The 26,118-nt window shown below is 36.0% G+C and overlaps 1 protein-coding gene across 2 annotated transcripts; it reads right to left on the minus strand.

The window, feature by feature from the left end:
- Positions 1 to 1,438: 1,438 nt before the first annotated feature.
- Positions 1,439 to 16,324, minus strand: LOC118802447 (interaptin-like). Of its 2 annotated transcripts, XM_036562999.1 has the most exons (11): positions 16,217 to 16,295; positions 15,980 to 16,010; positions 14,524 to 14,586; positions 13,996 to 14,322; positions 10,923 to 10,930; positions 10,041 to 10,068; positions 8,854 to 8,879; positions 8,231 to 8,291; positions 5,128 to 5,943; positions 3,678 to 3,749; positions 1,439 to 3,569 (listed from the first exon to the last, which is right to left on the minus strand). In XM_036562999.1, the coding sequence occupies exons 3-11, from the start codon at positions 14,540 to 14,542 to the stop codon at positions 2,257 to 2,259; spliced, it is 2,670 nt and encodes an 889-aa protein (XP_036418892.1). In that variant the 5' UTR covers positions 14,543 to 14,586; positions 15,980 to 16,010; positions 16,217 to 16,295; the 3' UTR covers positions 1,439 to 2,256. The 2 variants fall into 2 exon arrangements, with proteins under 2 accessions (XP_036418892.1, XP_036418891.1); XM_036562998.1 differs by lacking the exon at positions 15,980 to 16,010 and having other exon boundaries at positions 16,217 to 16,324.
- Positions 16,325 to 26,118: the final 9,794 nt, after the last annotated feature.

The following is a 26,118-nucleotide window of genomic DNA, read 5'->3' on the forward strand; positions in this document are numbered from 1 at the left end:
AATCTTAATACTTCTTTTAAACTGGGAGTTTGTTAAAGACTGAAGAAAAAGCTCTTTATGAATGATGTTTTGTATTAAACTACATCTGGAGATATTTGGAACATTTAGAACATTCAATCTGTTCTCTGAGCACAAAAGGGCAACAGCATCTAAATGGAATGAACTTGCATTCATTCCTTTACTCCGCTTAAACTTAATGGCTTAATGGCTTTAATGGCTGTTTTTCCTCCTTTTTCTTTTCTGTTAGTTCACCACAATCTATCAGCTCAGTAGGTTCCATGTTATTTAGTCATGTTATGTTAAATGAAGCTATAAAGTCTCTCTTTAATTTATTTTTTTAAAGATAATGGCACTTATAAAATCATTAAAAATAACTAATTAACACCTTTTTAAAAGCAACTGCGTAAACAAACATTTAGACACAAATTCTGGTTGATAATTTCTTTTACAAACAAATGTACACTGAATGTACTCAGTAACATATTCAACTACAGCACATTAAAAAGTAATATTTAGAACACATTTAGAATACATCTTCATAAGGCACATGGGAAAAACTCTGCTCTTCTACATTTTTACTTACTTTACATTCTTCCTTGCTGTTACTGGTTTGCAGTTTTCTTTGATGAATTCTTCTCTTAGTGTGTTTTATAAAAAAAAAATCTCTTACCACTTTAATGTTCTTAACATTTTGCTGCTACATCAGTCTGTTCCCCCAAGCCCACTTTATCCAGCCTTCTATCCTGCCTTCTTAGAATTATATTAACTGAAAACAGATGATTTCTCTATTCTGAATAGTTTTTCACTAAACCCCAATCCTATTTACAGATATAAGGAGTCAGCATAACTGGGATAATGAAAAAAGATCAGCACACACAGTATGATCTGCTGTCACGCTCTACAGGCCGAGTGAGTTTGAAATATGTGACTGACATATGAAATCGACACATCATGATGAGGATGGAGATCCATGATGTTTAATTATATTGATGAATACTGGGACACACACACACCACAGCACATCATGAACACATTTCTGCAGTGATTCATTAGTCCAGAGGTGTCTGCTATGGCTGCAGGTTTTCATTACAAATGAACTGAAGCTCCTGATTCTATTTGTTTGTTCAATTCTTCTCAATCACTCAAATGATCAGATGCACATTCCTGCTTAATTGGAATGAAAACCTTTATGAGCCTAAAGATGATGTTTATGTTGCTTTAAACTGAGTGGAGGATAGAGTTCTGTTGTGTGAGACGCTGAAGTTTTATTTTACCACTAAAATTGTGGATATTAGGGAAATTAATTTATTTATACAAGATAATTTCTTAACATTTACTAAAACGTTTTTTAAAAAAATCAACAATTTCATATAAAGTATACCTATAATGCAGATTATAAATCAGCTTTAGTAATCATTTGGCACTCCTGGTCTCCTTTCTATCACACAGTGATCTGATCAGAGTGGAAAGAACTAAAGCTAATTACACTCTACTCTTCACTCTGATGACTGACAGTAATTACTGGGTGATCAGGCTGCCAGAAACTGAGGAGAACTACATTTGAAAGTATCTAAGACTATGTAGGTTTGTGAACTACACTTGTATGCAAATTAAGATTAAGAAATTAAGAAATGAGGGCTAGGAAGACACACATTGAGAAACCAGCAGGTCATGTTACTTGACATCAACACTCAAAACTCATCCTTATCAAAAATGAATGTAGTTGCAAACAGCCTCAAGGCCACTGACTTTGAGGTAGGTGTAGGTTTTTTTTAATAAATAAACAATGTTTTGACAGACTCTATTTTGACAATATTGTTTTCAAGGATAATATTATGCAATTCAGCATAAAAATTGAATTAGAAGTTCTGATAATTTGACGGATAATATCTGTATCCATGTGGGGAATAAAAGTAGGAGTAAAAACATTTCTCTAAAAAGATTATTCTAAATAGTGATGCAAATGAGATCTGTACTGCATGGAAAATGTTCTCTTTTTTGTAACAATGAAAATAAACCCATACTGAACAATCATGAAATCAATAGTTTTACTGATTTATGGGTTAACGTGACAAATTCAAATGTGGTTGCTTCATTGCTGGCTACTTAAATAAAACTTATACAATAAGTTTTATTTTTCCCTAATTTTTTTACTAAAAATATTTCAAATGCGTATTGAGTCTCTGACCACTGAGAGAAAAATTCACTCATTCTGAGCTTCCCTTTTTTATCAGCTGCTACTATCAGACAAATCTGCTATGACAGAAAGTCAGGAGCTGACTGAGTGATTATAACTGGATCACAGAGTGTTCCCCAAAACAGCAGCTGTGTTAACCTGTTAAACAGTCCTCTAGTGTCCTCCTGATGATCATCTCCTGCTGCTGTGATTCCCTCTCTGACTCCCTCTCTGAGTCTCCGTCTCAGTGCTTCTAACTCTCTCTCCTTTTCATCCATCCTACAATCAAAATCTTTCTGTTTCTTTGTCATGAGTTCCCACATTCTCTGCTGGAGTTCAGGCAGGAGGTTTCTCTCTGCCTCCTTCTTGGCTTCTCCTTCATACGTCTCCCTGATCTCCTCCATCTCCTGTCTGTGTCTCTCCTCCATCTCTCTCCTCTCCTTTTCAGTCTCTTCTTTCAGTCTCTCTAACTCCAGCTGAACCTCATTCCTTCGCTGGATCTCTCTCTCCAGCTCTTGCTCCAGCTCTACTTTTCTCTCCTCATCTTTATCCTCTTCTAACATTACCTCTAGTTTAGCTATTTGCTCTTCATGCTGATTTATTTGTGCATTAAACTTATCTTTTAATTCTTTAAACTTCATTTTAATCTCCTGTTCACATCTCTCTAGTTTCTCTCTAGTTTCTCGTTCTTGTCTTTCTCTCATCTCCTCTCTTTCTCTCATCATTCTTTCCTCTATCTCTCTGATCTGAGATTCTGTCTCCAGGTAGATCTCAATGCTGTAGAATTTCTCTCTGTTTCCTTCCACCATCTTCTCTATCTTCTCCAGCAGCTCTGAGATTTGAGAACCATCTCTACTCTCCTTAATGTTGAGACAGTGAAACTTATTCCCACATTTCTCTACAAGTCTCTGGAACTCCTGGTTTCCAGACCTGATAAACTCTTCAATGTTCTTCTCTTGGACTTCATCAGTAACAGTGAAAAGGATCATGGTGTTCCTCCAACATCTCTCTCCAAAAATCTCCTCCATTTTCTCCAGCATGCCTCCCTCCTCTCCTGTAGACTGCTTCACTGGTATGACTAGGAGGAAGGCGTGGGGTCCTGGAGCAGACAGACGGACACAGAGTCCCACGGTCTGTCTCACCTCCTCCAGAGAGAGTCCAGGACAGAACCAGTCAGGAGTGTCCACCACAGTCACCTGCCTCCCAGCCACCTTCCCCTGTCTGCTCTCACTCTGCTGCTTCACTGTAGACGCTCCAGCCTGGCTCCTCTCCTCTCTTCCCAGGATGATGTTTCCTGCTGCACTCTTACCACATCCAGTCCTCCCCAGCAGCACCAGTCTGAGTTCTGCTACAGGAACTGACTCTGGAGAGGCTGGAGAGGATTCACCACTCACTGAAAATAACAACAACAAGGAGGTGTTTAATCTCTTACTGTGTAATGGTGATTATTATATTTTAGAAAATATTTAAGATATTATAGGAAATCAATGGAATCATTTACTATCTGGAGGAAGTCCTTGCAAACGGGGTCTTCTCCTGAGTGATGCTGCAGATTTTGGAGTCCCTCCACTCACTATTAAAAAGAACAACCAGCAAAGAGGAGATTATGTTACTGACTCCGTATTCACGGTATGTGCAGAAGAAACATGGGGGCCTCCATCTTGTTAATTTTGTCTTTTACCTTCTGGTTTAGTGGCAGCAATTGTTGGTCACTGAAAAAGAGTTTAACCCTTGTGTGGTTTTCATGTTTTTGTTACTCAGTGGGTCTGGTGGATCCACCGCATTATTGTTCTTTTTTAAATCAATACAGCCATAACAATTTATGTAAAAATACTAGATGTTTAAAATATCACAAGTGGCCAGCATAGGGTTCTCCTTTAGCAGCGGTAATTTGCAATTAAATGACTATTTTAAGGACACATTAGCTTGTTTCTAGTTGAGTGGTTGGTACCACTAAAGTAAGCCACAGCTGAAGATAAGATTTATTATAGCGAGTAGCCTCTCTTTGTCCTCAGCCTGGATCTCCTCTGGATCAGCACAGCAGCTGAGCTGCTCCTCCTTTAGGTAAATATTTCATACAGTGATGGCTGCATTATAATACTTTTGCTCAGTTTTGTTTCATACTTTGCAGTGTACTCAAAAACAGGCTTTGGGTCTTTTTTTTCCACTCTTGGCTTGTAAACATTCAAACAAAAATGCCACCAGTGGTTGATGAAGAGGCTGTATCAATTAAATAATGAACTTTGGCTTCATCATATCAATAAAACATTTTTCTATACAAGCAGTCACATCAGACTGGTTTTAATCATTTGTATTGTATGAAAGTGTCTTCTGGATATCCTGTATAACATTGTGAGCTTGTAGACTAATTACTGTTAGTGCTGATGAATACAGCTGGATTCAGAACTGTGCAGTATAAATAGTGAGAACACAGCACATTTCAAACTGTTATACATACGTTCTCTGTTCTCATATTCTAGAAAGGTCGCTCTTTCAAGGGAACATTCTTCCCAAGAACACAAGACTGTTCTTGTTCATGAGAAGCACTTACTGAGAGAAACACTCACTGTCTTCTGATTAGACTAAAATAAGTCTAAAAAGGGCAAAAATCTGAAGAGATTCCTTTAAACGGGCAAGGCTGAATAATATAAGTAGTTTTTTAGTAGTTTATGTCATGAAATTTATAAATGAGTTTAACATTTTGCTGTTTAATGTTTTGCTGTTCTCACCAAATACTGAACTCTTATACAGCTACACCTTATAGCATAATTGAGAGTTGTTTTGTTTGTTTTAATTCCTCTTAAATCATATTTTTCCTGGAATATATATCTGTATTTTAATTTGTTAGACACCTACAGTGTGTGATCATATAACAATGTAAACACTTTATACATTTATATTTTAAAGAATTTCATTTTAAACATCTTCATGCAATCTTAGTAGTTACTTACAGTATTGAGGCTCCAGCTCCTTTCCGTTTCTTTTCCTGGCTTGAACTGCTGAGTCTGGATCTGTTCTTTCCTGCAGCTGCTTGTTTCTCTCCTCTAGAAGTCTGTCTTTCTCCTCAACCTGCTTGTCTCTTTCCATCAGCTGTGTGTTTCTCTCACTTAGAAGTCTCTCCTTCTCTTCAAGCTGTCTGTCTTTTTCACTCACTTCAGTTTTCTGTTGTTCCAGTAGGATCATCATCTCCTGTAGTTTGCTGCTCTTGTCCTGCAGCTCCTTCCTCAGTGTCTCCAGTTGCTTTTTACTGCTTTCCACCTCTTTCACTGTGATCTCCAGTAGAGTCTCTTTCTCTCTCAGCAGTTTGATGTTATTCTCCAGTTGTGTGTTTTTATCTTTAAGCTGCTTATTAACACTTTCTGATCTTTCATTAGTTTCCTTTAATAATGAATCTCTCTTATCAATAGTCTCTAAAGGTTCTTTTATAATCATGTTTTTCTCTTTCAGTTTCATGTCTTTATCATTCAGTTGTACTTTTACCTTTTTTAGTTCTTCATCTTTCTCCTCAAGTCTTTTCTCCATTTCTTCCATTTGTATTCTATGATTGTTCTTTAATTTCTTTGTTGTTTGTCTGAGTTCATCTTCTGTCCCTGTGAGAAGTCTGTCTTTCTCTTCTAATATCTTGTCCTTCATCTGAAGTGTTGTTGTATTTTCTGTCAGAAGTCTGTCTTTCTCCTCAACTTGTTTTTCTCTCTCCATTAGATGCGTGTCTCTCTCAGATGGTACATGTTTTGTTTCTTTGAGCTGTTTGGTCTTTTCAGTTAAATCTGTAAGAAAATATAAATTCAGTCTCTCTAAATTCACTATTCTGTGATGGACTGGTGACCTGTCTACACCCAACAACTGCTGGGATAGGCTCCAGCCCACACACTTACTTATAGGAGGGTTTTCTTTTTTTTTTACTACTTCCCACATTTTAGATTCAGAGTAAAGTAACACGTTTAGAATTATGCAGAGACCAAAAAAGTGTTCAAACAATCAAAAATATCTTATATTTATTTAAATGGCTTTATGGCCTGGATATAATCAAGAGTTGAAATGAAGAAATGAATGGTAGAGACCGGTTGACTACAAGTCAAAGTTTGTCAGACTTACTAGTCTCCTCTTATTTGTACTATTTTCCAAATAATTTAAAATTTTAGTGGAAACATCAAAACTACAAAATAACACATATAGAATTATGCAGAGCAAAAAAGTGTAAACAAATTAAAATATCTTTTTTAATTTATTTAAATTGCCCTACTTTGCCTTGTCGCCACTTTACACACTCCTGACGTTCTCTCAAGCCAGTGTGAGTGTTAGAGGAGCCTGGCTCTATTACTCTCATTATACCAAAACTACAAATGCAGAACACTAGAGGGTGCCCTGAGTGAGTCCTCAATAAATGGGGTGAACGGAGCTAAATGGCTTAAAATGAAAATTTAAATATGTTTCTTTTCATTTATGCGGGAATTTCCTTTAATTTTGCAAAGTAGAATTTTTGAATAATGTTTTCCTTTTAAAATCAAAGAGTTAATATCCAAGTCATTCAGTGTGGTTTAATACAAAATCATCATTTACCAGGTCAGAACTGTTCACAGTGGTAGTGATTGGAACCAGACGTCTGAAGAATTTAATGCCTCAAAAATCTTCCTTACAGGAAGTTATTACATTAAATGGTTACAACTCCTGGCTCCTTTCGCCATCACTGTAAAGAAATCTGGGGCCATATTACAGAAACTTGTTAAGTCTTATCTGCATAGTCACCATGACAACTAGCTAGTTAGGAATGAATTTAGAACTAAAGCTATAACAGAACAACAGTTCCTAAGTTCATAATCTTAGCCCAACTCCAGATAGAAAAACAGCATTACAGAAACATCCTAACTAGACAAAATTCCTAAATTTCCTCATTTCTGTCCTAACTTTAAGACAACCCCAGAACTGTCTTAACTTCTGTTTTAACCGTCTGTTTCTATCGTTTTGTGCAGTGACACGCAGCATAGTTCACTATAACTAACATAATGACACTACATTTATCTACATTGAAAACGATGCTTTGACTTTTGAATTTGAATTTGATTTTTTTTCCAACAGTGTTTTAAAAACTCCAGACGTTGCAGACACGATATCCACCTCTTATTACCTTCGGGTGTTAATGTTTGATAAACATAACATTTATTACGAGGCTAAAACATTTAGGAAATTAAACTAAAACTGGGGAGCAGCGACGCTCACAAAGCGCTGTCACAACATTCTTAACTTCCAGTTTATCGCGCTTTAGTTTTATTTGACCTCTTTTACCTCAGTAACAGTAGCTAACGTTAGCTGTCTGGCTAACTACCTTGATTAAGTGTTTACGTTTCAGCTGTGCGCGTATGGTCGGTTGCTAGGTAACAGACATGACAGTTGATTGTCGACTTCGATCGAGTAAGTTAAGATTTCCTAACCTGAGATAAGATGCTGTAAGATAAGATTCTTAAATCAAGATAAGATTTGCTTCTGTAATACGAATTTGTGAAAAATCTTATCTTGACCTGTCATATCTTAAGACAAAAAGATAGGAAGTTTCTGTAATATGGCTCCAGAGTCAGTAAATTTTCCTACAATCAACTATTTCACATCAAACCACTTTGAATGACTTTGTTTACGCCTCAACCAGTGAATTATGCAGAATTTTTGAAATATCTGTGGAGTTCACCTTTAAGCTAATCAGATGCTTTAAACAAGAATAAACACATACAAGTGATGAAAACTGATTGAAAGAATATCAGCAAAGTCTAAAATCATCCTCTAAAACAGGCCTTTAACAGAATAGAGTGATGATCTTAAACAGTCAGTAGAGAAAGAATCTCTAAAACTGCAGCAGAGTGATCTGAATGATTTATATCAAAAGCAGTAAAACACAGCCTGTGACATGATAGTTTCATAACACTGCATTATATCAATAATAATAACTGTTTTCATTACAATTAAAAATGTGATGGCTTTGAGAAACTTGCTCACATTATAATATCAGTATATAACAGGTTTAACTGTCACTGATTTTAATTCTGTGTCTCTTTTGAAACTCACCAATCAGCAAAGCAGATTCCCTCATTTTCATTCTCTCCTCTTCTGTCCATTTTCTGCCCCTCTGAATAAAACAGTGTGAAGATTTCATACAGGATGTCATACTGTATATTATATGATCAATAACTTTCTTTGTTTAAATCACTGTTTATGTGTCAGTATGAATCACTGAGAGCTGATATTAATAACAGTAGAGACTCTGATGAATTTAATTGATTTAAACTGATGTTGTTTGAAAATCACTGCATTTTTATTAACTCGTGTTTAAGCAGCATTAAGTACATTGTTTGTTTGCAGTTGTGTGACTTTGAACAGTCTGACTGTGACAGAGTGCAGAGATACACTACAGAGACTGTGTTGTGATCATCACAGGCAATATTTTACTAATAACTGAATAAGAGCTTTTTCCATCTTATACTTTTAGTTTTCATAATAAATCATTCATCAATCATGAGCTCATGGGATGTGAGTAACAGAAATGCCGACATCAAAAAAGAGGAAATAAAAATGTTTGCAGCACTGCAGCCATCTGAGGATCATGATCACTTACAGAACACTGATAAGCATTAACACTGTAATAACATTCAACTCAACTATTTAGGGTCTATTTAGAATAATGTGCTTACCTGAGAAACGAAGACTTGAGGAGCCTCTGTTTAGATACAAAATAAGAACATTTAAAATATTGAAAGTATATAATAAGACAAAACATTTAATCAGTATTTTCTGTAGTAAGACATGAAGATGTGTAGACGTTTAAAGAGCCCAGATCATAGAAAATAGAATTTTCCTCTTTGTTCACTCCTCAGTTCATACAGTCCATATATGGAAACTAAACTGCAAATGCATCCTTTTTTAAGTTTACTGTGTTTGTGGTGTCACAAAAACCAACACATTTTTATATATCCATCTATTCAGCAGACAGCAGTTTAGCCCCGCCCATTCACACTGAAATTATAAGGAGTGTTTCAGCTTAGACTGCTTTTTTAATGAGGCACAACAATACAGGACAACCAATCAGAATTCATTTACAGATATCAGTCTTAAAAGTAACACAAACAGCCCTTTAAAGAAGCTGCTACTGTATTTACAGCTGGACTTTTAAGAACTTTATAATAATAATTTCTCCTCTTGCAGATCATGTTTTTCTGTTTGATATTCTAGTCTGAGAGGAAAAATAAATAAGCACTGGAATAGAAACTGCAAATTAAACAGATAAAAAAACGAAGTTTTTAAAGTCTGAGATGTGCTGTTTTGTAGCTTCTGAGTAGTTAGTCTGATTCTCTCCTCAATGAGTCTGACTTTCTGCTGCACTTCTCTGACTGTCTGCAAACTATTTGTTCAGTCCAGGTATCGCTGTATTATATTTCTTTAACTACATTATTGCCTTTATAGAACAGTATTAAATATAGATGCTGATATAAAAGTAAATCTGCTGTTAAAGTGCATGTAAAGAAAATGATTCTAACACAGATTTTTGATTATATTAATGATCATCAGTCTGAAAAACTGTGAGCTTCACTTTGCAATCTGTCAATATCAGTGTGTAGATCAGATGTGTGCGCGTATGAGACCGTTTGTGAATGAGGTAACGGTGTTATTAATGTTGTGTCAGTCATCTCAGGCTGCTGTGAGCTCTACACTATAGTGATACATACAGTGCTGAAGTGTGTGTTAGTGAACTCTCTCTGAACACTCTGAACACACAGTACAGATTTCAGTTCAGTCTTTACAACAACAGTCTTTACAACAACAACATCCTTCAACAATCCACATGTCAAAATAAAAGCATTTCACACTGACTTGTACTCACCTTTCTCTGCTTCTCTCCATGGATCCAGCTGTGAAGTGAATAATATAATAATATAATTTCATGCATGGAATCATAAGTGAATTAATACACTCTCTGTAGAGTTTCAGAGCTTCTCACTCACATCACAGCCTTCTGTTCAATATTACACCTGAGATTCTGCTATTTCCTGATTAGATTAACTCAGACTGGCATGTATCTGAGTGTCACATAACAGAGTAGAAAATAGCAATGTGGGCAGAAGTTTGTCTCTGTGATCTGATAAAAAAATGCTATGGAATCCATCACACCAAATTAAGTACTTAAAATACTGTATGTACCGAGTCTAAAATGAATGTAATAACAGTAAAGAACTTCATTTATGTACAATGTATAAAAAATATTAGTTATTTATTATTCTTAGTTGCTTATTATTTCAGTCTCTCGTATACTGCTCCCTTTTTTCTTTGAAATCTCCCCTTCAGCTACTTTAAGATTAGTTTTAACTCTTTGCTGTTTATCTAGAAATGCTGAGAGATATCTGCAGACTGAATAAGAGAAGCTGCTTATTCTTAAATGAAGTGAATGGAAGTGAAGGAGATGAGAGGATCTCAGTAATCAAGTCTTTCAGAGCTGCTGACTCTTCATTGTTTGCTATTTGTTTTGAGTCACTGATATAGAGACTCAGGCAAACAGGCAGATAGTGTATGTGAGTGTGTGTCAGAAGCTCCTGCTGTGTGTGTGTGTTCTGGGCTAGTTGTTGACTTAGTTGTTGTCTAGTTGTTGTGTCTTATTCTCATCAGTGAACTTCACTGTCTCTACATTTCTGCAGTGCAGTGGGATTATGAGAGTATAAAAATCAGTCATTACCAGCAGAGAAAGAAGTAAACATAGATATTTACTTACCCATGATGCTGTGGAATAAAAACAGAAGGAAACACAAAGTTAGACAAATCTCCATGAGAGACATTTTTACAATTAGAATACTTCAGTCTTTTTTAACCTTTAATCTCCTTATCAGAAATCTCCTTTTCTTATCTGTACTGTCGTGTTTCATCCCTCACTACTGCACTGTCACTCATTGCTTTCAATACAACTCCATGAAGATGTTCAGCTAAATGGTTAAAGTGTAAACCTACAGCAGAGACTCAACCCTTATAGAAATGATTGGTAACACTTTACAATAAGATTCTTTAGTAAACTAGTAATTATAAGTCATCAACCCATGAACTAATTTAGTAACTATCATTAATGAATAATGTGTTATTCTTCATTACTAATGAACAAACATGAGAAGGATTTTTTCCCCGCAGCAGTTAAAATCAGTTAAAGTACATTTACAGACTGAACAGACAGATTAAGTAATATAATAACTAAGATTAACTGATATATTAACTAAAAGATTAACTGATCTAATAACTATTAACTAATATAGTGTCAATCAGGAACAGATCATGAAGGAACATATTAAATAAATCATTAAGAAACAGTAAATATAAGAAGATAGCTTTGTGTTATGAATCTACATGAATGAATAAGGAACATGAGCTGAAGGAAAACTAATGAACAAACTGAATGAAAGACTGAAAAGTGAATCTCTATTGTAAGGAGTCTGAGCTTCAGGAGAGCCTAATACTCAAACACAATGAACACGTTTTCAGGTTAATGTGGAGAATTGAGAGCTGAAAAGGCTCAAATTAGAGCGATTAAGCAGCAGGTCAGGCTTTTTACTGTGATGGTCATTCTGGGTTCATTTCCCAAAATTACTTCATTATCATGTTTTTTAAAAAAGTTTGTTAAATAATGAGTTTTTTCAGAAACTAATTTTCACTAAAACCACATAAACCCGCTCTAAATGAATGACTAACAGACCCATCAGTTACTCACAAAGTGCTTCTTTATTTGAGTTTTACCTGCAGCTCTGCAAAAAAACAGCAAATTTGAATGGACAAAAAAAAAAACAAAGCCTGCAAATGTATAAACATAAGATACTACTACTACTATTACTACTACTGCATATACACTACTACTACTATTACTACTACTACTAATGATAATACAAATAATAATAATAATAATAATAATAATAAGAAGAAGAAGAAGAAGAAGCAGAAGAAGAAGAAGTAGCAGAAGAAGAAGAAAATAAATGTATTATTCTCTGATTATGTCAGTATAGGTTCTAGCCTCAGCATTTAATCAGGAAATTTAAAAAGGTGAATGGGAGCTTTTACCCCCTTTATATTATTATTATTACTATTATTATTATTATTATTATTATTATTATTGTTATTATTATTATTATTATTAAGAATCATAAATATGGGAATAATACGGATTTAGTATTCGTTAAGAAATTTATACTTTTTTAACAGTATAATATATTTTTTATTAATATAATAACTGCAGTATGATATAATAAAAATTAAAACTATATATGTTTTAGACTGTAATGTTTTAAGTTGGAGGAGAAAGAATTTGTCCCTTTAGAGAAAATAAACTCAAAATAACCTAGAAATTGATTTTTAGTCGTGAATCTATTTTGTTCCACAGACAAACAAAGCAATTTTTATAATTCAAACCTCTAAAACAGCCTGTTTGACTTTTACAGTGTATCTAGTTCATATTTCAGATCAATTTAGTCATTCTATAAAAAGCACTCAATACTTAAGATGATTTAGAACTGAACTAAACTGATTTAGAGTTTAGTTCAGTTCTAAATCATCTTACGTATTGAGTGCTGCACTAAACTCTAAATCAGTTTAGTTCAGTTCTAAATCATCTTAAGTATTGAACTAAACTAAACTGATTTAGAGTTTAGTTCAGCACTCAATACTTAAGATGATTTAGAACTGAACTAAACTCTAAATCAGTTTAGTTCAGTTCTAAATCATCTTAAGTATTGATGACATAGTATGATGTGTCCTGTCAGGCTGAAGGTGAGCTGGCCTGAAATAACTCTAAAAGTGTAGTATTGCTGTGATCTTACAGATGTAGAGAATGTTCACCATCATCACTAGTTCTACAGGCTGGAGAACACATTCATTTACTTTCTTCATCTTAAACTGTCTGACTGTATTTTATTTCATTTTATTGTTTTGATGAATGTTTGCATTCATTTATATGATGTTTATGTTGAAATTTGGTCTCAATTCGGTTTTTTGTATTTTACACTTAAAGACAGTAATTTCAGGTTGAAATTGTGTGGTTACATTAAATAGTCAGACGGGGGCGCTGGACTTAACACAGCTCCTGGTGGGAATGGACATCGCTCAAGAACAATGAGTTTAAGTTCAGGATCTGAATCGGAGAACTGAGACTCGCCTCTTTCTCGGTGAACTCCGCCCGCGCGCAACGAGTCTGAACAGCGCCCGAGTCCACAGATACAACTGAAGTGTGAATAAAGATGCGCAGTTTCGGTTTTATCTCCTCACTACGCGCAGCTCAACTCTGAATACGCCCCTTTCTGTGTCTATAGTTTGTGGATCTGCAGCTTTAATTACTTAAGAACAGAATTTTTCTAAAAGAGTGAGTCAGCAGCCTATAGTGACGTCACATATTAAATGTAATATTTTAATAATAAATCTAATATTTAAAGATCTCACTTTTTCTCTTTTTTTTGTTTTTAGTACAGCTGCATCTTCTTCCATCAAATATCTCAGGTCTTCTTGGCAGAGTTTAGAAACAGCTAAAATATTTCTTTAGCTCTTATAGAAGTTTTTAATGCAGCTGCAGTTGTAACTTCAGCTGTCATGATGTGGAGGTTTAGTGTCAGAGTAAGAAACAGAGTTACTGTTTGTTCTACTGAAATGCTCCATCTGTCCTTCACACTAACATCATTTATTCTCTGTATGTTCTACCTCCTTTATCTAAACACAACAACATTCTGTGTTTCTCATTTCTGTCTTTTCATCTATCATTCTGAGATGAGACACTGATGATGATGTCGAGTTTGTGTAGAGTGAACTTCTGGAATACTTACTGCTCCACATCCCTACTGTACACTCCTCTGTTGTGTCTCCATTGGTGACCTGACACAGATAATCTCCTTCATCTGACCATCTACAGTCTCTGATCTGTAAGGAGACGTTTCCTCTCTGCAGCTCCTGAGTGAACAGATTCACTCTGCCCTCGTAGTCCCTCCCTTCTGTCACCTGCCTGTTCTTATAGAGACAAACACAGTCTGTCCCCTTAAACCACCTGATCTCCAGGGCAACAGCACTGATTTCAGGAGACAGGTGACATGAGAGAGTGACCGCAAAGTTAAACGGATACTCTGTATATGGGGGTCCAATAAGTTTAAACTCATCTGTGTAGAAACACACACACACACACACACACACACACACACACATACACACACACACACACAAACACACACACACACACACACACACACATTAATAATTGTATCTCGTGTGTCTCTACAATAAAAATAAACTCTCTGATAGAATATTATTTAATGATGTTCACAGTAAAACCTTTTGTAGGTTCTGGAAGTTTAACTTACTGTTTCTTGCAGTCGCCATCTTTATCTCTTTATCTCCTCCTACAGATTCACACTAACACAACCCTATAGTGAGAGAGAGAGAGTGAGAGAGAGAGAGAGAGAGAGAGAGAGAGAAAGAGAGAGAGAGAGAGAGAGATTTACACAGTTACACACAGCTACACAAAAACCATCTCATAAGTTTCCAGACACTAGATTTAATTTTTCATACTAAAATATAAAATTTAAAAAGGTCACAACATTTTTCTACTAAAATATAAAAAGAAAAAATATAAATTAATTTTTCAGACAAAAGGAAATTACATATGTGTTTACTTAATAACAACAATTAAAAACTGTTCCTGTTATAAATGTGCTGCATACAAGTACACAGACTGGCTGATGATCAAACAGACTGACCATCCTCAGAACGGTCAGGACTTTACAGACTGTTACAGCCGCTTTTTCAGCTGCAGTGTCTTAAACCTCCTTCAGATTTCAGGTTGTGAAGAGACAGAATCAAAATGTCTGATGGCTCTTCGCTCAGATACTCGGACAGCAGATTGTGTTCACTCAGAACTTCCTGCTAAGTGTGTGAATTCTCCACAAAATGTTCATCACAAAACCCAAAACCATCCTGCGGTTCTTTAAAGCCAAAGTCCAAATGAATCGGGCCCAAATGAATTCCAACGTGTTAGTCATGTCTGAGAATGAAGGCGTTAGTCTTCATCCTCAAGGCCTGTCAGTCAAGTTAAATTATGCTTCAGTCTTTTCAGACTATTCGTCTACATGAAAACATGGAATTCCATGCTTTTGCAGCTTATCCTGTATGATTGAACGGTAGCGGCATTTCCTAAAAGCTAAGCTAAAGCTGGGTAGTGGCTGGATCTTCCAGCAGGACAATGATCCAGAACATACATACAAATCCACACAAAAGTATTTTAGTGACCACAGAATGAAGCTTTTGCCACTGACCTAAATCCCAATGAAAACCTGTAAGGTGAGCTAAAGAGGGGAGTTACATGACAACACCTAGAACTAGGACCCTGGAGGATCTGGAGAGATTCTGTATTGAGGGATTATTTGCGGATTGCTTGCTCTGCATTCTGTATCTTATTAAGCATTATAGGAGAAGAGTGCCAGGGATTGGGTGCCAATAATTTTGTTTTAAATAAAATGTTTCGTTAAATAAAAGTCTTGTACATCATCTGTCTCTTTTGATAAAAATGAACTCTCTCTGATACAACATGGTAAAAACAATTATACACTAAAACAGCAAAGTAATAATTAAACTGGAAGTTTAACTTAGTGTTAATTGTACGTCATCTTTATGTCCTCTCCTTATACAGATACATACACATACAAAAAACTAGAGTAACTATATCAGTTCTATAGTACATTATACTTGACGTTTGTGTTTAATTTTCTACACAGGTTCAATGTTTACTGTAAGCTTTAGCATGATGCTAACTGCGCTTACCTTTGCTGTTCTTCATATAGTCATATCGCTGCTGTAGGTGAAATATGTCCACATTGTAACATCTGGAGTGAAATGCTAAACTAATTGCACTTTTATGTTCTTAACAGTTGTTGTGTTTGATCTTCAGTCTAATTTACCCAACTGGTTTAAGAGCTTCCAAAACAACTTCCTCAAACCCTCCCAAAATATTCTTCATCCCTACTTTACACAGACAACAAAAAACAGTCCCTTTCATACCTGTTTTTCCATTTAAAGTTTAGAGTGAAGAGTTTAACAGTTGTGCTTCAGGTCTGTGTTGATCAGGCTGCTCTTTTTCCAGGAAGCAGAAGAGAGGTGGAGTAGGTGGCATGACTTGGCACTATACTTATGTAAACAGGAACCGCAACATTTTTTCATCATATTGATTTGAATAGGCATGCTCTATGATCTCGGGCTACCTTTAGTACATTCTTTGTTTCTACTGCTCACTTCTCTCCCTTCACAGCCTTCTTTCAACCTTTCTTTCTGACTTTTTCTTCTTTCTATATCATTCACCTGCTTTTCATGTCTTACATTCCTCTATTTTTCCTTTTAAAGTTGTTGATTTCAATGTTTTTTTTTCACAGTTTTTGCTTATTTTTCAAACCTTTAGTGTCTTTCTTTCTGTCTTTGTTTTAAATTACAAATGTAAATATTTTATGCTGCAGTCTATGTGCATCTGGCTTTGCTGTTCATGTTTCACACTGTCGTGCTTTTTGCATGTTGTGGTGGTACGAGTGGATCAGACACAGCAGTAATATACGAGTGGATCAGACACAGTAATGTATTATGCTTCTACTCTGTACTTCATTCTAGTAATATAAAATCTTTAGTCTTGATTTCTACAAACCCAATTTTTATCAGATTTTTATAAATATATGAATATTCCTTAGTTGATGCCCGCAGAACATTTCAAAAAAGATGGGACAGGGGTGAGGTACGATTGCAAGGCTGTGGAAACAGATGCAAAAACATCTGATTTGGAACTTTCCAAAGGTAAACTGGTGAAGGAGCATCCATACGCTCGGCCGTCACTTTGCATAAAACTGTGTGAGCGAATAGCAAAATAACGAGATTAAGAAGGAATTTAGGGATTTCACCACCTACAGTCCATAGCATTATTAAAAGATTTAGAGAAATCTCTGTGCTTAAAGTGCAAGGTTGAAAACCAATACTGAATGCTTGTGACCTTCTTCTAACATGCTTCTGTAATGAATGTAACCACATGGGCTTGGGAATACTTTGGAAAACCCTTGTCAAACACAGTGCACCACCTGCATGTTAAAATTCTGCTATGCACAATGGAAGCCATACATCAACAACATTCTGAAACACTGGCAATTTCTTTGGGCTAAAGCTTATCTGAATTGGACTGATGCACAGTGGAAATGTTTGCTGTGATCTGACCACCTTTCAAATTGTTTATGGATGTTGAGTTCTCTGGACCAAAGTGGAAAAGATCTATCTTGATTATTACCAATGCAAAATTCAAAAGCCAGTGTCTGTCATGGTATGGGGGTGTATTAGTGTCAATGGCATGGGTAACTTGCACATCTGTGAAAGCACTATTAATGGTGAGGGGTACATATGCAATTTGGAACAACATATGTTGCCATCTAGATGACATCTTTTTAAAGGACATCCCTGTTTGTTGAGAAAACGCCCTTAGACCCCAGAGGCTTAAACACCTTAGTGTCACTGCCGGACTGAGAATAGTCCACCAACCAAAAATATTCAGCCAAAAGCGTCCTGTGGGCAACATCCTGTGACCACTGATGAAGAACTAGAGGATGACGAACACATTGTGTACAGCAACAGATGAGCTATTGTCTCTGACTTTACATCTACAAGGTAGACCAATAAGGTAGGTGTCTAATAGAGTAGACAATGAGTTGACATAATGTATAAAAACTCCAGCAGCACTGCTGTGTCTGATCCACTCGTACCAGCACAACACACACTCACACGCCAGCACAACATCACTGTCACCACAGTGCTGAGAATGATCCACCACCAAAATTATACCTGCTCTGTGGGGGTCCTGACCATTGAACAACAGGGTTAAAGGGGGCTAACAAAGTATGCAGAGAAACAGATGGACTCCAGTCTGTAACGGTAGATCTACAAAGTGCTCCTATATGGTAAATGGAGCTGATAAAATGGAGAAAGAGTGCAGAAACAAGGAGGTGGATGAAGTGACCAGCCAGTGTAGTTCTGTACATGTCCATAACAAAGTGGATACATTTTACTGTCAAAGGTTTAGTGTGTATACCGTAGTTACTATTTAGTAAGTGCCTGAACTTGACAAGATATGTTTTCTTCTTGTCTCATATCTTGTGATTACACAAAAACATAACCCTGTTGTCGGCACAAAACCTCCTATCTCAAAAATGATAACTTTACAGGAGAAGGAAAAAACATACTTTACTAGTAATGTAAGTCAATGGAACCAGACTTTTTTTCAAGTCATTTTTGGTCATTTCTTTTAGCCCATTCATCATGAAATTTACATACAATGTAAGAGGTAACAAGTATTTTCAAATTATGTCAAAAACTGAAAAATGTCAAAAATTGAGATACGAGATTTTCTTCCGACAACAGCGACAAACAACAATATAATATATAAAATGTTTTAGTTATTGCAGTATGAAAAAGTCATAGTTTGGTGGTATTGAACCCTCAGCAACCCTCTGCGTACATTTTAGAAGATTTGGAATGGTATCATTTTATTACATCTTACTTTTCAGTTATGTTACGGTGAGACAACAGAACAAAAGTGAAGTAATTCAATTTATAAGTGGGTGATGAACATTGCACTAATTAATCTTAGTCTAATCAACAGTCTAAACTAGCGTGGGGTAACTAAATCACATGAATGGTAACATAAACAATTTCAGCCAAACTCACAGGCTAGTCCTTTTCAACGTATAAACTGACAGTGCACACGTTATTAATCATCAACTGATAACCACTTACAGCAAGATAGGACACGAAAACACAATAGCACTGGCACCTGCTATGGTTTACGGGATATGCAAATTAGCATGCTACTGTGTAGTGCTCAGAGCCACCACACTACGCTGTAATGTATAAGAGTGAAGACAAAGCTGTTTAGGAATTAGGTTTTATATTAAACTACACTTCTGAGCAAAAAATGCAAAAAGTATATTTATAATATAGTTTTGACCTGGTCAGAGTCCAGATTTAAACCCTATAGAGAATATTTGGTCTCACATTAACTAGCTTGGCAGTGTTTTTCAAGTGTTTGAAGTCATCAATGCTGAGTGGAAAAAGACTGACTCTTCTTTCTGTAAAAGTTTGTCTGTAAATTTACACACAAAACTTCAACATTTAAAGAAATTAAAGGGAAAAGCTCTCCCATATCAAGTTACTTTATATATTGGTTTAATGATTTGTTATTTTGACCATTAAAAGCTTAATGTTTTGCCATTTTGGGCATTTTTTTGCCCAGGAGTGTACATCTGGACACATTTGGAACATTTAAAATGCTCAGTCCGTGCTCTGACCACAACCTGAACCTGCTTTCATTCTGTACACTTCATAAACTGAAAGCTTTTATGGCTAAGTTGCTATTGCTGTTTGATAAAATAAAATACAGAGCTGAAAAAAACCCAAACAAAACATTAAAATGTATATACTGCCATTTACGTATACAGAATTTAGCAGAAAAGAAGAGCACGTTGATGGTCATAAAGTGAAATGATTGATGTGAGACTTTCTTTCACTTATTATGAGTACAGCTGGTTATTATCGTAATTATAATGTAATAACACTGCTGAGCTGCTGTTTTACTAAGACAGTCTGCTAACACAAAACATGGTGAAAAATCGCCTGTATGACAGAAACGATCACATTGTAATTGTACACAAAAAGTCAGTGTTACACACATATGAGTGTTAAAAGGTTATAAACAGGTTATATGGTTTATGTTACTGAGTAACGTTTTCATGATTTTATTTAATAACCCAGTTATAGAACATCGAATGGCAACAGGCATCTCAAAAAGCTCAAGAAGCAGGTTTGACTGGTAAGAACAACAGACAGGTTGTTTGAACAACAGATTTGAGAAAGTTTAAGAGGCCAGTGATATGGATTTAAGAAGAGGACTTATGACAGACAGACCAAACTAATCATTCAACTGGACTTTCAGTCTTACTGACACTATTACAAATGTTGACAAAGCAAGTCAGAGACGTGAATACAGGCTTATATGCTGTGACTTTCTTAACGGTCTTATTTCAAAGTAATCGAGCAACTTTCAAAAGGTCATATGTGTACTTTAAAGCGACCTGAATCAAATAGTTACAGAAAAAGAGCAACAAACGTAACTTATCAGAACAGTACTTGAAGAAATCCAGTGTGTATGAAATCTGTGAGAGAGTTTAGAAGAGACTGAGTATGTGAGACAGACAGGATGAAAGATTTAGCTCTCAAAAGTGACCTTAGGTTTTGTAAAAGCAATATAATTTTGTGAGCAATTGACAAGAGAGCTACAAAACAGCAATGGCTACTGCACTTGACTTATGTTTTACACCAGCATATAATTAAGTAATCTGTACGCCTTTAAGCACATAAATAAAAACAAGATGAATACGTTGTGCTGTCATTTTGACAGCTTGAAATATATATTTCTGTGAAGACGTCTTGTAAAAAGTGCTACTTAACCTCGGGAGCGCGCTGATGACCACGTGACGTGCACGCGGTGTGTTCAAGTAATACGTTGCTGCAGATCGTGGCTGCAAAATCAGCGCGGTGAAAGTCTGATACGTTGTATTCCTACAACAAAACGTTGATCTGCAACGTATGTAAGGTGCTGCATTTAAGGTGTATATGAACCTATTTTCTGTGAGACTGGGTTGGATAGGAACCAGGGGTTTCCGTGTCTGCAACACAAATATAGCCATTTATTTACCAAAACCATCGGTGAACCTACACGTGCCTTCTAAGTTTTTATGTAATGTTGATGGTAAAGTGGAAAATCTGAAAAAAAGTTTTCTTTGGGGACTATTTTGCCCTACAATACCTGTATGTAATGGATTAAAATAAATTGATTAACAAGTCATTTTATGTCAAACTTTATCACAAATCTATCATAAAACAAGACCTCAGACATCAGGCAGTGTATTCATAATAACCCTTTTATCTAATACGTTTCTGTAAAGCTTTCAGAGGCATTAAACTCCTATTTTGTTCCTATTTTGTGTATTTTCTTTTATATTTTCTGTTTTCTTGCATTTTTTTCATATTTATATTTGGTATATTTTCCTATTTTTATTGAACAGTTTTCATGCCTGCCGTGGCAGAATGTTTTTGCTTCTGATTAATGGATTTGGGTTTTCCAGTTTGCTGTGCTGTTTTCCCGCCTTTGTATTCATCTCTGTTGGCTGTTTTTAACATTGCTAGTCAGTTAACCAGTGTCGTCTGGGCAAATGTGTTTGTGAGTGGACACATGCCTCAGGGTGAAGGGGCTGCAGTGTTGGTTTTATCTGGTTTCATCACGTTTGGTACCAGATCGCTGTTTTCGAGCTAAACAGCACGAGTAACCCTGAAAGGCTTCCTATTCAACACCTTCTTACACAAATTTTCTGATCCACCTTAAATGGTGTACAGAATGTAACTGCGGCACAATTTAACGTGGAAACGAACATTTGAAAAAGAACCTGGCAAAGCGAACTTCATCTTCATTTGGAGATGAACTGCCTTCTCAGCGCAGATTTCCAGCCTTGACCATCTCTGGCTTTTAGCGGCCTGGTTCTGGATATGAGTTCGTAACCAGCCCCAGGACCCGCCAGCAGGGTAAAGAGACCCAGTTTACTGCTGTTATTTAGTGAAAGTTTTTTTTTCTCTTATGCTAACTATGCACACTAACTTGTGTTGGCCATTTTAACACATTTTGTGTCATATTGTTTCATCACTTAAGACACTGTATGTTAAAAGTAACCCAAAATGCATTTTCCATAAATGGTTATCAATGGATACGCTACTATGTATTCGTCATTTTAACAAATAAACAAATAAACCAAAATAAAAAATATGTTGTGCAGTTTTGCGGGTCCTGTACTGACTGGAACTTCTTCTGAGTCACCTTATATATGGAACGGTGGTTTACGTTGGCGACCGAACTTATAAATAGAGGCTGCCGATGATGCTTTTCTCACTTTGACTTGTGTCGGCGTGTGTGTTTACCTAATTAACATTGTGAGTGTTTCGTGATGGCAACGATAACATCCATGAGGAAGCAGTTGTGGAAAATGACAGCAGCAGGTTGGAAAAAGACACTAGACGTGCCAACAGACGGATTCTGTCTGTTAGAAGAGGAACTAGGAGAAGAGATGGACTGGAATGATGTGTCAGTGACAGAGGAAAAATGGAAGGAATATAAACAAAAGAACAGAAAGCTGTGGGATGAGTCCAAAAAGGTGTGTAAGGCTGAGGCGCCGTGAAGAAAATGACAGCAGCACTTTGGAAAAAGACACTACACGTGCAAACAGACGAAATCTGTCTGTTAGGAGAGGAACTAAGAGAAGAGATGGACACATTCACATATAAAAAAAAGAAGTCTCGCCAACCTAAACCGTCCTGGGTGAAGTTCCGGACATGGAAAGAGAAGACAAAGGAGATTCAGAAGAAATGGAACAAATTTGTTGTTGAATACGTCGGTGAGGCTCCCCCTGACATGTTTGACATTTTCATAACCCAGTGCTCCTGAATTAAGTATTGATTGTAAAGTATTGTACTGCACGTATGTATTGTATTGTATTGCACTGGTCTGTGTTTAACTCTGTTCCTTTTTCTCTAGGTGTCAGTAATGACTTTCTGATTCTAGCAGTATCTGAGCTCGGGACTGACTTTCTCTCTAACCTATTGCTAACTAGCAAAGATACTTTCTCTGGATAGACAAAGCACTTTTTGTAAGTCGCTCTGGATAAGAGCGTCTGCTAAATGCTGTAAATGTAAATGTAAATGTAATGCTCCATTAGTATTGGACAAACATGGCATTGGGCAGAAATGACCCAGCATCTTGGGTTATTATACTGACCCAGCTTTTTGGGTCAAGCAATTAACCTAATAGCTGTGTACTTTTTACTTTATTGGTTAAATAAAATAAAAAGGCTGGATCGTTTTCTTCTTTCCATTCTATTCCATTGCTAAAATTGAATAACTTTAGTCACATTACACAATATTATGTCCTTACACAACAAATCAATGCTGAAGTTCAAATAATATGCATAAAAATGAAATATCACATTTAGCCACCAAAAATGTAGTGATTTATTTTATATTTAAGCAATAGAACACGAGAGTGTGTTGTTGTGAAATAACATCAGATCATCACAGCCGTGATGTTATTGGCGATAACATACGACCTCAAGTGTTCTGTTGCTTTTATACAACAAGTTAAATAAATAAAGTAAGAAATAAATAAATTGGGCCGTGAATGTGGCATTTAATATGTTTTAATCATAGCAGTTTCTTCCACCAAATTATAGTTCCTTAACAAGCAGCTGGTTGCTACATCAGAGTAATGAACTCCACTCACTCGCTGCACTGTATGCTGTAAGCCTTGCCTTTTGAAGTACGGACTGAGCCATAAAACTGCCACAATATCAAGTTTAGCTCAGTTTTGTCAATTTTTGCTAGATTAATATTAATGTTGTTTTGTTCCAGCCAGTCATTTTACAGCCCTTTTTTGTTTGGCGAATGGTATTCCGTTCATTTCTGGCTAATTCCAGGTTATTTAGATGTTCTTCTGTCACAGCTGCCAACTGAAAAGCTTGCTCAGTGGTAAAGACAGTTTCCAAATTTAGTGTAGTCTCATCTTCAGAGTCTGACCAAATTGGCTGTAGGTCTAATGTAATCTTAAAAATATCCATTTTGTGTTTGTGCGCAAAGTAAGAAGTAAAAATGTTCAAATGGCTTTAGCGTCTCCTACAGCTGTCAAAGTCATTGCTTAGCTACGGTGTCTCAGTGCAGAGATACAGTGTTTGTGAAAAAATGTGCTGTTATGGCAAAATAACAGCCCAGTTAGAATGCTTCTCATCCAATCAGCTTGCGTGGCCAGAACTAACTGTTGTATAAATTTATATATAGAACATATTAATTGGTACATAAAATCCATTAAGTGTAACATGGGAAATACTGCACATATAAAAACATATGATAACATTCAATTAATTATATAAATAATACTTACATATTCAAAATAAAAATGTTATTTACCATACATTTTAGATTGAATTAACATTGGAAAATTATAAAAACACTTGTCATACCTCAACTGCCAACACTAACAATGCATTTTAGAATAACAAACATTTGTCAGCACTGGAGTCCCAGTTACAATTTCAATGTTACTTACAAAATGAGTGCCCAGAGATCTTGTTCAGCAAGAGTCTTTTAACACTCCCTTCTTGTTCTGGAAGTTTATCATGGACGGACATCACTGTTCATTGACAAAAATAAAGTCTTATTGCAGGGATTCCTGACCTGGAAGCTAATACACAACTGTCTTCACAAAGTCCCAAACTGGAGAACACTGTTGGAGATTATATCAAGTACAAAGAATGCCTTGAAGCAGATATCAACTGCTCCAACAAGTGTTCTCTGCTCAATAGCTTGTCTGTTAACAACAGCAAAAGACTGATCCTCTCCTACAGCTAAAACAAATGGATCAGGTCTGGTAACTTTTGCCTGAGACAGAAACTCCACCATATTAGTACCAACCTGTGGTGAATACAAACACAGCATTGGTTATTTTATAATGGCAGGAAAATTTTATTTTTACACAGACACACCAGCCACTTCATCAAGTACACCTCCTCGTACCTACACTCATTGTTCATTTTATTAGCTTCACTTACCATATAAGTGCACTTTGTAGTTCTACAATTACAGACTGTAGTCTATCTGTTTCTCTGCATGCTTTGTTAGCTCCTCTTCATCCTGTTCTTCAATGGTCAGGTCTCCAACAGGACAGAGCAGGTATTATTTGGTTGGTGGATCATTCTCAGCACTGCAGTGACACTGATGTGGGCAAACAGATGACCAATATTACACCCAGCCAAAGTACATTTAAAACAGAGACACCCCATGTGAATTTGGCTGCCTTCCCTCGTTCATTTTTTTTCAGGCACAACTTTACAGGAACCAGTGCTGCAATGGAAGCATCATCCAATATAAGGATGCTCTCCTTATCAATCTCTTTAACTAAGAGAGATTCAAAAGAGAGAGAGAAAGAGATGAAAGTGTGCTTTAGCAGATGTGGTGGTTGAAGTTATGCATTTCATCATGAATGCCAATATAGATGGTTTAAAATCATATCAACCGAATGCTAATGTCAAAATTATTAGCAATTGTGATAGGAACCGGAGGGATATCTCACAAAGCAGGATTTCTCAGTTTAGCCAGATGAGTAAAGTCTGTCTAAGAGGAAAAAGGCTGAGGGACATTCCTATTGGACAATCCACAACTTTGGGCTTAAGACATATGGCTAACTGAGAAATCATGCTTTGTTAAAAAAAACCCATGGGTCACCATGTACACAACACAAATATAGCCATTTTGTTTACTACCCAAAACCATCAGTCATGCTGCACATGTCTGAGTTTTTCTATGTAATGTTGATGATGTGTATAAATAGTGGTAAATTTGAAAATAAAAAGGATATCTGGTTCCTATCACCACCACTGTGAACAATTCTGACTCAGTTTCCTGAGAACAGAGCATTTCACATCTAACCACACTGAATGTTTACCTAATTAACAACTGAACCATATAGAAGTTTGTGGAATTCCCCTCTTAAGTGGTTTGATTAAACTCCAATATCTTTCAAAGAACTTATGTTGCCAAAGGCTCATCTATTCATTTCATCATAAAGTGAAAAACCTTAAAGTCCATTTTATACTGGTTACTTACAGTCAAACTTGAGATTAAGATTCTCTACTTTCCATTCGCTCAGTTCCTGTTTCATGAATGCAATGTTTTAACCAACAGGCATAAAAAACAGTATTTCAATTTTTTAAATAAATTAAATGAGAACATCAGATTGTTGGCATCTTCATCCTTTAAGGACTTTTTAATCCACTTTTTAACCACTTCAA

The sequence above is a fragment of the Colossoma macropomum genome, unplaced genomic scaffold (assembly GCF_904425465.1).
Source record: "Colossoma macropomum unplaced genomic scaffold, Colossoma_macropomum, whole genome shotgun sequence".
NCBI lineage: Eukaryota > Metazoa > Chordata > Actinopteri > Characiformes > Serrasalmidae > Colossoma > Colossoma macropomum.

What these genes read in the sequence shown, in the direction of transcription:
- LOC118802447 (XM_036562998.1), bottom strand. An exon ending in GGAATCTGCTTTGCTGATTG is followed by an intron (nt 5,944 to 8,230) that starts GTGAGTTTCAAA and finishes ATTTTCTTACAG; the next exon opens with ATTTAACTGAAAAGACCAAA. An exon ending in GGAGCTGGAGCCTCAATACT is followed by an intron (nt 3,750 to 5,127) that starts GTAAGTAACTAC and finishes TCTTTTTAATAG; the next exon opens with TGAGTGGAGGGACTCCAAAA.